Consider the following 13,447-nt stretch of genomic DNA (forward strand, 5'->3'; position numbering starts at 1 on the left):
GAACCGGGGCTTTTTTTTCCCCAAGTGCCAGGAGCTGGGGCAGCCATTGCTAGGATGACAGAGGGGCAGGGGATAGGCCTGGCCTGGCTGATTCGGAGATTCGGCACCAGCCGAATCGCTGAATCAGATTCTGTCGAATCAAATCGGGACAGTGATTTGAATCACCGAATCAAATCACTGTCCCCCGAATCGGCCAAATCTGAATCTGAAGCGAATACTAGCTGCTTCGCACAGGCCTAATATGCTCTTCACTAAAAGAAGCAGGTTTTCCTTTTGTAGACAATCCTGTAAGTTATTCAGACCCAGACCCTGATCTTCAAAAGTACTTACTCAACTGTCTGTCTTTTTAAGTGTCTAAAGTCTCCCTGTGGGTACCAATGGCATCCTCAAAACTGCTGGTCAATGGATGCCTAAACCTTGAGGGCATACATTTGTGCTGGCAGGCATGGAAAAGTCACTTAAGTAACAACTGATCCCACAACTAGTAAGCTGTTCAGACTTAATTCAAGCTAAATGCCAAAGCAGGATTCTCAAACTAGGTATTCTCTCACCTATTTTACCAGCTGAATCAATCTTTTAGATTTACTCTTAGCAAATCCCAGACCATGGGCATGAACCTAGGTCTCCTACATTCTGGCTAAGTTGCCTAACCACCAGACTACTGTGGTTACTCTACAGTGGTATTGCTCACTCTCTCATGCCTTCTTCCCATCTTCTTCCTACCACTCCTTCCCCAGACTCCAAACCATCCTGAACCTTAGAAATCTTCCTGATGAAAGTTTTATTAAAACAAATGTTGCTATGAAAAGTATAGGTTTCGATGTTTCAAGTGCAGGTTCATTTTTTGACAAAAATATATTTTGCCAAGAGATTCCCTATGAACTGTAACTGAAACTCTCCCATTCTGAGCCTCATAAAAATTCCATGCTGCTTACATAAATTCTCTCTATAATTCTTAATTCTCTCCTTCCCATTCTGAACTGTTGTGTAGAGTTGCTGTGCTACACTTTTGACTCCACTTGTTATATTTTGAAGATTTGACCTTATGTTTACAAAGTACAAGGAGTCATGGATGTGTAGAGTTGTAGAAGTAGAGATTACTATTTTTATTAAAATTAAGAGTTTGACAGATACTAATTATACAGTTAGTCATTTCCAACTTGAGTTTACATTTAGGACACGACTGTGATAGATTATTCATGTTGAAGCATTTCCTTCAACTGGGGATCCTGGTCAGATATAGTATTATTCATGATGACTAATTGTATTATATCTAGCTATTAATCAGGGCTTTAACCCAAAAGAGTTGACTCTTATAGTAAAAGCTTACTGAATCAGAGAATAGTACTGTTCAACTAATTCATTCCATTCCTCCTCATTGAGCGTGGCAGAAGAGTTCACTGCTGTGTCGATGTCCTTGTGTTCCATTCGCCCAAGGTAGATCTCACATGCATTGCAAGCCATGTCTATTAGTTTTCCAGGAAGCTGCTTGACATCTTCATCAGAACACTCGGAACCTAAAAAATAAAATGTTTTTGACACTATCAGTGAGGTATGTATACTTTTTGTGATCATACATATCATTAGAGGACCAAGTTTTCAACAACTTATAGGGAATCTCCCATTTGCAGCCTGTTTGAATTTACTGAATGTGAAAAGCCAGTGTTTTTATCTGTTTTTCTTATATTTTCTTCAGTTCAGTCTGTATGCCCTAGACGTTTTAGTAAGTAAGCATTTCTAGAATTCAACACCATCTACCTTTTCTTAGCAGATGTTCTTTCTTTTCTCAAGTTCCTTTGAGTTAGCCTCTGTAACAATGACCCTGCATCAGAAAGCAACTAAAGCTAGTCTTAAGCACACCTGATTTGGCCTGACTTTTTAAATTCCTCACTCTAAGCCAAGTTGAAAATCACTGTAGAGTACCCAACTCCTATTTATGCCAAAAAAAAATGCACAGCTGCCTGACATTTTTCTTATTTGGGAAAGTTCCCAAAACACTACATGCTTTGGATTAGGTTCATAGCTCCTTGCTTCTGTCCCTCTCCACCACCGAAAATGCCAGCCACAATTCCTGATCCACCCCTCTGAACTTAATAGCAAAGTATTGACTTTGAAGGGCCATCAACAAAAATCATTGTTAATGACTTTAACAGCAACCTAGTTTCAGGCATAAGCTCTTACAATAAGCTCTTAAGATATATTAAACTATGTATTTGCAAAATACAAAGGGGAAATTACAAGCTCTTTTGAGCTTCAGCGACATAAAGAAGAAATAGACAAAAAGTAAAAATTTTCAAATTATTCTGCACCTTTTAAATAAGGCTTACATACAATAGAGATGAAAATGCTTTAAATTTCTGTAGACAAATTACATCCATCACAAAAAAAAACTGTCAGAAACAAATGTTGACATAACTATGGAAGCTGTTGCTGAAAAATAACTTTTGAACATTGATCACTATATTTATTGCAGTAAAAAGACAATGTTTGCCTCTGAAATGTGCACTAATTACAGATGTGCAAGCTACTCCTTGGCCCTTTTTCTTTACAAATAACTTTGTAGTGTTACTTTACTGATATTTCAGAAATACCTTTCTTCTGGCCTACATCTTCTTTACTAGCTTTTTCTTTAGTCTTCTGTGTTTTTTTATTGCAGACATTAAAACTAACGACCCATTTTAGTATGTTAGATGCTGCTGTATTCCTGTAGTCCTCTGAAATAAATGACATACTATTTTAGTTTGTGTTCCATTACACAGACAAACTGCTAAGAGAAGGACGCTTGTTAGAAGGACACAATTGTCATAAGGGCTATGTGAGAAACATTGCTAAGTACAGATACTATCTGCTTTCCATTCTATATATCAGTCTTTTGCTAAAAGCATTAAACCAAGTAGTCGCTTAAGAAAAGCAGTCTGTACTAGTTACAAGTACAGACTTGTACTTATAACTAGTTGGTAGCCCCCTCTTAGGTTGCAGTCTTAGCATGTTTATTTGCAGCTCTCTGAGATATGTATGGTGTAAGAAGGATGTTGATACTGGATACAAAAAGTCTGTTTGCTTTCAGTTACTAGATATGCCTAGTGGACATTGCAATAGAGTTTAAAGAGACAGCAATATGTGAGCAACAGAATATTTCCTAGTCCTATGGATGAAAAGTGTAAAAGGGTTTCATCATGGTTGCCAACCCACAGAATATTTCCAACACCATGAATCTGAAGGAATAGCGAGGCCTACTGGTCAGCACTCTGAGGACACCATGAGATAGGTGACCACAGGGAACAAGAAAACACTAGTAAAGGTTAGAAAATGTTTTGGGGGGTGGGGGAGGGAAATAAGGGTAATAATGAGACAGGCCACAACTCCTTTAATAAATCCAAAGGAAGCCAGAAGGGTGTCAGACCTCACAGCCAAGGTGATCTACAAGCAGAACCAATGTGAGCAAGGGGCTCTAAGAAATGTAGTTTGTGTGACTAGAGTTTGCTCAGAAAGTTCAGCCAAGCTTTGAATAATATCTAAGTTCTGGAGAGTGTATCTGACCTGAAGCAAACTCTAAAACAAAATCTGTTGAAGTTCCCCTACCCAGCATGAATCACTATGCATCCATCTGAAGCATCTCATTAAAAAGAGAAAAGAATTTACTTAGAAATGAAGCTTGAAATCTGAAAATACCATAAAAAATTGCTAATACTTTGTGGGGCTACACTTTTCTGCATATAGAATATATGCACAAATAAATGTGTTTACAATGCATTCTCCAGCATGTAGTGCAATGTTATTATTTTAAAAGGATTGCCAGTAGACCTGAACAGAGGAGGAAATGTGCCTTTTGAAACATTATATGCAATTAAGAGTAATTTTTTCCAGACCAGAATTCTTTTACTGTAAAAAGAACAGATAATATGCAAATTTTTGCTCATATTCTCCTTTGCACTGCAGCCACTTAACACTGCACCAGCAAAGCAAAGAAGATTTAATCTGGTATATCTGGCCAAAGAAAATATACCCTAGCAGTGGAGGTGTAGGCAAGGATTTCAGAGAACACCAGCTGGTGCTTCAGGCCGTTGATGGTGAAGGTAACTTAAAGCAGAATTTGGGCCATGGATGGAACTGGCAGCACAAACTGCAGAGCACAAAAACCATCTTTGAACCCTTCTACCTCCTTGCAGCCATACTTCTTGGTCATAGGTAATTATCAAGATCCCTCTACTTTGCATATAAATGTATTTAAACTTTCTACTTAGCATTAATCCAACATAATATTTTTGTCACAACTTTAGCTTTTTACACTCTTGAGAACCAAATATTTCTGGTCCCAATGTTATAATAATGACGGGGTGTTTCTCACATCTTGAAATTTCTAACAGATTTGGTTTTGACAACAGACAGCCCTTTTCAATTTGTAGTCAAGTGACATAACATTTTTAGTGAAGCAAGGAAGATTAATATGTATAAAAAAGAGTAATGTTTTCCTGATTTTTTTCAAAATAGCTCAAACTGGACATGTCACTGACACTTCTATTCACATCATTAAAAGACTCCAGCATCATAATAAGAGATTTATACATGTGAACTCTATTAACAAAACCTCAGTTTAAAAATAAAAATAAGGAAATAATTTCATCAATCTTCTTGCATCCTATAGAAATCTTTATGTCTTTAGGCCAGAATGCCTCTGCTTTGTAAATCATGTCTTATTTGCTAAAATTTTATAAATGGATGATTAATTAATCTACTCCAGGTTTCTGAAAGACCCAGAAAATAAATCAAGTATTTTAAAGGTGAGCATCTTCACATCCAGTTTTTTACAGTATATTCAGTTACTAACAATGTGCTAGGGCCCTGTGCAGCTCCTAAGTGTTGCTGTTCTAGAGAGCATCATGCAAAAACATGGTACAGGACATATTGCTGGTAAGAAACTGTTGCTTTTACCAAGTGTTACTGCCAATGAATATCAAATGTATCCAGTAACTGTGACATTGGATTTATCCCAGTATACCTGTGATCAGGACAGATTTAGTTAGTGCATATTTTTGAATGGAAGCTTCCCGGGGAGTTGAGCGGGGGTAATTTGGTTGTATGGACTTGACACTGCAGGGTGCTCAGTGCTCCAGCACTACATTTTAGAAATACTTTTATGTTTAAGTTCAGTAGGACTATTGGCAGGTTTCAAGTGACAGGTGCAGCAGGGTTGTGATCTACGTAGGCCAGGGGTGAACCAAGTATAGCCCACAGGCCAGATCTGACTCACATAGGGACCTGGTCTCTTGGTCCTACCTAACCCAGGTGCCGTTTGGCCCGTGGCATATCCCGCCACCCCTGGATGCGCAGTGGGGCTGGGGTGGATCCACAGCTGGACTCCACTTCCAAGCAGCCCAGGTGGTGGCGGCTCCTTCTGGCTGCCACCACCACTGGCCCCAGCCCCATGGATACTGGCAGAGACCCACGCACACAACCCAGGCCCTGGCCCAGCACATCCCACACCCACCCCGGACTCACCCCAACCAGAGCAGACCACCTCCAGACCAGCCAAAACCCACATGCACAGCCCCGGACCTGGGCAACCCCACAGCCCTGGACCCGGGCAACCACATGATGAATGGTGGCAGCAGTGGGCGGGCAGAAGTGGCTGCCTCCCCCTTGCAGCTGCCAGACCCTTCTTGCTGCAGCCACCCAGAGCCCACACCCAGGCTGCCCAGTAGCTCCTCTCCACTGCTGTCACCACTGCCATCAGCACCGCCTCCAGGACACTCAGTGGGGCAGTGATGGCAGTGGAGGAGCCACAGGGGAGTCTGAGTGTGGGCTTCAGGCAGCCTCTGCAAGAGGGTGCTGGCAGCAGCAAGGGTGGTGTGGCTACTTTCCCCCCATGCCCAGTAGCAGCTTCTGCCCAGCCACAGCTCATCATGGGCAGTCCAGTCTACAACAGGCTCAGGGTGGCCCAGGGCTGGGGTTGGGGCTATGTGCCTGAGTCCCGGCTCATTCAGAGCTGGTCTGTTCCAGCTGGGGCAAGTCCGGAGTGGATGTGGGTCGGGCCAAGGCTGGGACAGGGGCTGTGTGCTCATCTACTGCTGGGTGCTGGTGGTGATGGTAGAGAGGAGCCACAAGGCATGTGGGCTCTGGGCTGTTATTCGTTGGGGAGAGGGTGCCCGCTACAGCTCCCCAAAACTGCCTATGTGGCCTGCAGGCCCAAATAATTGCCCACCCCTGATCTAAGCCAAAGTGCTCAGCATCTTCCTTAACCAAGTTTTAAGTCTTAACACTGAGACTCATGTGACTTACCTATAAACTCCTGTTTCTCAACATCCATGCAAATACCATAACAGCGGGGGAAGAAGGTATTTGGATTAGCTTGCACGTACCATGGCAAGTTTCTTAGATTCAAACAAAGCCCAATCTTAAGGAAAATAATAAATATATTAAACTGCAAGTAAAATTGGTTTGCTATTTCCCTCCCACATACATAATGAGAATAAACAAGATTACCTCAACCTCCACCAAAATTTATGTATAAATTCTTTCAATTTATAAAGAATGTAATTCTATTAACCTAAGGCTTGTCTGTTCCCCCAAACACCTTATAACACATAACACTGACAACCATGCATCATTCCTCAACATAATAAACAGGCTACCCACTATATTACGCATATAAGGATATTGCCGTCTCACCCTCCTAATTACATTCCCTACTCAGTAATCCCTTCTCTCAAATCCAGCAAAACATGCCTAATCTGGACATGTGCAAGCATCTTGCTGAGTTGGGGGAGAGATGCCTGGATGGAAAGTTGAGCTCTGCAATGTGACAGGTTAAAAATAATTTAGCCCTGGTGGACCAAGGAGGTAAGTTCTGTAACTCAGGATATCTGCTTTCAACTTTCTTCAAATGGAGCAATGCCGGACCAGCAAAAGCACCTTAGCTACCTGTACAACTCGTAAAATCGCACAAGGTGGGAGACAGCCTTTTATAAGCCAGTTAGGGCTTTAATAGTTGAAGACAGCCCCTGAAAGACTACCTCTCCCAAACTGTTTTTCCCTTCCTCTTGTTTCCTTGATTTCTGCTGCTGTTGTTACATGATCATCTCTTTCTCTATAACAATTATGAACTCTTCATCCACTATCCTTCATCAGGGTTGTTCACACTAGTGAAGCTGACCCTGAATTTTGATAATAATTCCAAATTAGGGGCCTAAAACTTCATTGTACTTATTCAGGTACCTAGCTCTTGGAAAAGCTGGTCAGGGTCTCTTTTGCGGGGATTCCAAAAATTAGTTAATTTAATTGGGAAATTATTACAATAAGACTGATGTGGAATAATGAATCTATATGAAAGTTAAATTGAAATATTGCTGTATTTTTTCACATACAACATCCACCTTTTCCCTCAAAATCAGCCCCCCAAAATTGGGGTACATGGTTTAAGTGAGGAAACTCTTTTCTTCATAGAAAAAGAAATAGTCTACCTTCCAAAAACAAGGTGAATGTTTTATTTGGGGGAATGTTGTATCACAGAAAATACATCAATAAACAAAAAGGTGCCATACTTCTCTTAAAAACTATTGTTGCCACTGGCAAAAAAATTGTATAAACAAACAAGTAGTTGCTAATAGCTAGCTTCCCTTCAATACCGCCTCACCCAACTCATGTCAGTCCATGACTAAAGCTGTCATTATTATACCATGCGTTTAGCAAACAGCTTGCTTGGACCCTGATCCTGCAGTTGGATCTATAAAAGCAGAGAGTCATGAATATCACAAGGAGCCCAAATGAAGTCAATGGGGCTCCATGAAAATACTCACTGAAAGACTGGGACCTCATATGATTTAGAGCTGAGTATATTGATATTTCTCCTTCCCAAAATCTGGCATCTCCTTCTGGTTATGTATTGCTAACACTAGAGAAAAAATTTAATTTTTGTGCATAACCAAGAATGAATCTGGTCCCACATATGTAAAGCCTTTAGTATTAACTTCCTATGTCAAGAAATAAATGAAAACAAATTTAATTGATTTAAACTATTGCTCATGAACCTGTTTCTCTTATAATGTTTACTAAATTGAATACCAGTACCATTCCTAAGGTACATTGTAGGGAACAGACTAAGGGCAAGTCAGGTTAACAACATACTTACTTTAGTTGTAAAAGAGCCAGTTCTTGCATAATGATTCAGCATCTGATCAAAATGTAAGTCACGGTAATTAACAGCATCCTTTTTTATAGTCCAAAAAAAGGACGGCTCTTCATTTCTTACCAACCTAGACTAGCACAAAAAAAAATCTATATTATAATTCTACAGATTTAAGTCCAAGGAACCCTTTATCAATATATCCAGTAGCAAACAATTATCTTCTTCAATTAATCAAAATGATAACCAGGATTTGTATTTATTTAATGGACAAAGGGAGCTAGGAGATGAGGCACCTATGACAATTTAGTAGTAGGAGAATATGTACAGCCACAGTCAGTCATATTATAATATAATATACAATACAGTCATATTAACTCTATCTGTTGTATATAGCACATCCAAAGTAAATTTCTACTAAGAGTAAGGAGGGCCAATTTAAATGCACATGCTGACACACTCCACTTTCTACAGTGTAGTTGAGATTTCAAGGCTCTAGGACTGCATATAGCTCAAAAATATTTTTTGAGAAATTCCCAGCTCTCCCCCCCCCCCCAAAAAAAATTGGTTTCTTTGAATGCTCCCTATTCTACACTCAAACTCTGTTTTTTTGTTGGGCCATTCTGACTGTCTTTGCTGATTTGTTCAGAGTAGTAGAGTCACTGATAATTTGATCATCCATTCACTCACAGACCTTCTCAGAGTTGCTGTAGTGATCTACATCCTTGTGTTCCAGCACTGTTTGAGTGGTGAGAGACATATGAGACTGGCCAAAATAACTTGATGAAGTTTTGATATGAGAAAGCAGTGAACAACCATATAACCCACAACGTATGTAATTTTCTTTATTGTAGAATGTCAGTCAATTAACTTTAGGGAGCAATAAATGACAAACTAAATAAGAAGGAATACCAAAAAAAGCACAAAGACTATCCTCCCATTGTCTTCCCCTGCAATCAGTGGAAAGAGTTCAATGAGTATGCAGTTGGATCAAGGCCATGTGGTTCCCTTAATCATGATGATGATTTGCGGTGTAAATGCCTGTTAAATGAGTAGTTGGTAAGTCAGTGAAGCAAATTCCCTGAATGGAAAGTGCACTGTTAACTGTATGTACAATTAAGTCAATAGGAACTGTACATACATCTGGCAGGCACTGAATATTAGTTTGCTGGACCACAAAATATATTAAGGGAACAAATTCTTCCTAATATATGTGCACATTAATTCACTATTGATTTGCTATCCATCAAGCAAATTCCTGTCTTATAAATCTCCACTATTTCTCAACATAATTTGTCCCGTTGTGGTTGCATGGCAGAAATAAGCTAACTGAATGGAACAAAACAAGACAATGTTATCGTAATTAAGACTTATTCTTATAACTAAGATATATTCCAAGAAGAAAAGCAACATGTATGTCAACCTACCATTATATCATGAATATCAGCTGACTTTTCAAAGCAGGACACTTCTTCATGCAAGACATTTCTTTTGCCTTTAGAAAACATATAACAATATGAGATATATAGGTATATACTGTTTTAAAGGAAGATTTGAGCAGCCACACAAGATGGGCTCAATATAGAGCGCTAGAAATAGGCAAGACATGTCCAGTCTTCCTCTTGGATTTTGAGAAACAAACTACATGCTCCATAGAAGATGCTCCATATTTATTTTATCTCCTTGATTAGTACATTAGTACCATCAATTTTTTTTTAATAAATTACAAAAAATACATTAAAGGAGCATTAAAGTTTCAAAGCTAAGCTTCCAAAATCTGGGAGATGTCAGAATGAAGACCACTTGTACAACCTGAATTTGGCTACTTTGACATATACATCATGATACTATTTTTAACTACATGACCATATAATGTATTTTCCACATGACCCATGCTTCATTCAGTGCACCAAAGTGGACTGTGCTTTATTCACTGAATGGGTAGTTGTTCAATATTTTTGTTTTCACTTCATTGTTAAAAGTTGTTCTGTGCTTTATTTACTGCACATTATTAGAGCACTAGTCTGACAATGGAATTGTTCATTTCCTTATGGACTTATGACCTTTAGCCCTACAGTATCCGAGTGTCTTACAGGCATGAATTTATTTTCACAACACCCCTATAAGATGAGGGAGGGTGCTATCTCCATTTTATTGATGGGGGGAACTGGGATACGAAGAATTTAAGTCATAAATGTTCAGTGATATGGAATGCCCAAATTGAAATGTCTAGGACCTGATGTTTCAGAATACATTTTGTTCTTCAACCCCAGCTCCTGTTATCTTCAGCTTGTGGATCAGGGTACTAAACACTTTCTACAAATCAGACCGTGCAGCTCTTAAATTCGGAACCCAGAAAAAAAGGAGGGCACAGAGTTAATGGCCACCTGTGAAAAATCTGGCTTAAGTGACTTGCTTCATGTCACAAAAGCAAGGTTTGCTTCCCTGAAGAACTGGATTCTTTCAGTGCCCTTAATTCTGAGACCATCTTTTTTCTTTCTTCAATTCCCTGCCTTTTTCACTACCCACATTCAAAAATCTGTAACAAAGGTAGATATCAATGAGGCAAGGCTTTTTAGTGATACCTTTAACTGGATCAACTGTATAGTTGGGAGAGCTGATGGACAAGCTTTCTGGCATCAAGTGACCTAAGGAAGAGCACCTAAAACTTGTCAAACAAGTCTCCCAACTTGTCTCCCAACTACAGAAGTTGCCTTGCCTCAAATATTTCCTGGACTACCATGGCTATAACTATACTCCAACCCTACTACAACACGGTAGATATCAAACTCTTTCTTTATACAACCCACTGTTCATAGACTGAATTGGCCAATCTGACAGTTCAGAAACACACATTTTCCTTGGAATCTGAATATATTTCATCTATGGTCACTGAAGGATGATAAAAGTGCAACATTTCAATGCACATGTGGAGGCACCTAAAAATGGCTAAATTATTTTACCTGAACCTTTCTAAAAGTTCAGTCTGAGGCAGATACTGGTCATGAAAAATTCCAGCCCGAGTTATTAGTTTGGCAAAATGACCAGAAGCAGGGCCTTGCTAAGTTGGCCAACATAACCTATAAAATAGGTACAAGCAATGCCATTTATAGTCTTCAGTGCTGGGGATCATTTGTGTACATCCACTGCCCAAGGCTAAATCACCATGAGATATTACTGTTAAAATTGTGCTGTCTGTTGGCTAGAGCAATAGACAGACTTCTAATTTTTTATTCCCAACTATATCATTGATTTACTATGTTATTATTAACCATAATCAACTTCTTGGGGTTACTTCAATTATTAACTGTCCACTGAAAGCTGTTGACACCTACCTCTAAAACAGCTGATATTGGAAATTATTGGAGATAGGACACCTTAGCAGATACACCATAGGTTATGCTTAAGTGATGTAATGTCTATGTTCTTGTCACCTTGTAAAACTGCATAACCTCTTTCTACCTCTGTCTCCCCATTTGGAAAATGGGGAACATTATACTGAACTTCCTCCAACACTGTTACTAGATTTACTAATATGTATTTGCAAATAGCTTTAAAATCCTTAGATGAAACTCAGTGCATATACAAAATATTATTATTACTTTCAGCAGAACAAGGGATAAGTGATAACTTAATGGGACAAATCATGTAATGTATATGCCTCTGTAATAGTTACTTAAATAAACTACTTTCCTCAAAACTTAGGAAACAAAGTAAGTGCAAGCACAATTATAGCAATGATTCAAGAAGGGCATGGCTGATGCAAATAAGAAGAGGAATGCCTTGACAATATAAATTTCAAAGTGCAGAAAGGGATGTTTTATCCATGACAGCAAAAATTCCTGAGGCTGGAAGTACGGCACTCTTCACTGCTTCTGCTCCAGAAAAATATACTTCTTTCCTGAATTTCCATGCAGTTAGGATGAACTCCCCTCATGTCACAAAATATGCCATTCTTGACTTTTCTGCTTTACCCTTTTTCTGATCAAAAAGTGCATTGAAATGTTGCACTTTTATCATCCTTCAGTGACCATAGATGAAATATATTCCGAATCCAAGGAAAATGTGTGTTTCTGAACTGTCAGATTGGCCAATTCAGTCTATGAACAGTGAGTCTGGAAGCATTCTATTTGGCTTTAGTCCCAATAAGACAGATTCTGCAGATCAAATTCTGCCTTCAGTTATGCCTTGACATGGATGGGAACCCCAACAAAAAGATATAGTTCAGGAGGGTACAGAGAAGTGAAAGAATTGAGCAGATTCTGAGCAGGTAGGTCTAAATTTAGAAGGGTTTTCCCTTCATGGTGCTTTCCAACCTCTTTTGTCCTTCTGTAAATTAGTGCGTGTGTCAGTTTTTGTGAGGCGAACAAAGCATTAAAATCTCCCCTGGAGGGAAAAAGGTGTTCAAAGCAGCAGATATTGAAAGCAGCATTAATGTCTCACTCCTGGATATCTGAGCAAATAAGAAAAAAACATCCAAACAGGATAAAACATCTAACATAAAATTATTTACTCATCTTGTTGAAAAATAAGTGATTGAGATATGCTACCATTCTTCCTGTCACCTTCATCATCAGCATCATAAGTATTGTCCTGTAAATCATTCTTGAGGGGAAGTTTTTTCTCCACCCATCCTTTTTTCCTTAAACTTGCCCGAATTACTGGATAGGGTCCACAAATGGCAAATATTTTCTTTTCCTGAAATTGCAGACAAAATATTTTAAATGAAAATCATGGAGTTTTAAATGAAAATCAGTGTGGGTTGTCTTTTACATATAAGGTCTACACCAGAGATTATGGTGATGGCTTTGCAGCTGTAAATGTCGTATTTTGGAAATAAGAGTGGAAACACTAAAGATGTATCCATGATACATCTGTGAGCTAAAAGCTCTCTACTGACACATGGGAACACCATGTGTCAGTAGACAACTGATAGTCTACTGACTGTCTCCTGACTGTCAGTAGACAGAAGCACAATACTTGCCCTGAAGGCAGTCTTACCAATTATTTCCTAGTAAGAAAAAGCAGGCTTTTTCCAATAACAAGGGGCTGGTTAGCACAGTGGAAACATAAGCTAGCTGTCATTTTGGGAAAGCCAAAGTAACAGAGAACTCCAAAGTAACAAATGACACCGTGTATATGTATACATCTAAATAAATACAACATAGATTTTTAAAAGACAACAATCATCTGCTTTTCTAAATGTTAGATAATTTTGGTCCATTCACTCTCTTGCTCATTTATTCTTCTCTTCCAGTCACAGACTTCAGAATAGCTGGTAGTCACCAGTTAGATAAGTTCCAGTATAAAAGTAAATGTATTACA

At 39.0% G+C, this 13,447-nt stretch overlaps 1 protein-coding gene across 1 annotated transcript in view; it reads right to left on the reverse strand.

Moving 5' to 3' along the window:
• TTLL8 (tubulin tyrosine ligase like 8) overlaps window positions 1-13,447 on the reverse strand; it is a 36,169-nt gene that overhangs the window by 16,831 nt on the left and 5,891 nt on the right. The window contains exons 3-8 of the mRNA XM_025215521.1: window positions 12,673-12,820; window positions 9,550-9,617; window positions 8,129-8,257; window positions 6,280-6,394; window positions 2,592-2,714; window positions 1,331-1,517 (exon numbers count right to left, since the gene is read on the reverse strand). Coding sequence (XP_025071306.1) covers window positions 1,331-1,517; window positions 2,592-2,714; window positions 6,280-6,394; window positions 8,129-8,257; window positions 9,550-9,617; window positions 12,673-12,820 — 770 coding nt within the window. The remainder of the gene's footprint in view (window positions 1-1,330; window positions 1,518-2,591; window positions 2,715-6,279; window positions 6,395-8,128; window positions 8,258-9,549; window positions 9,618-12,672; window positions 12,821-13,447) is intronic.

Source organism: Alligator sinensis, unplaced genomic scaffold (genome assembly GCF_000455745.1).
Source record: "Alligator sinensis unplaced genomic scaffold, ASM45574v1 scaffold600_1, whole genome shotgun sequence".
In the NCBI taxonomy this organism is placed as follows: Eukaryota; Metazoa; Chordata; order Crocodylia; family Alligatoridae; genus Alligator; species Alligator sinensis.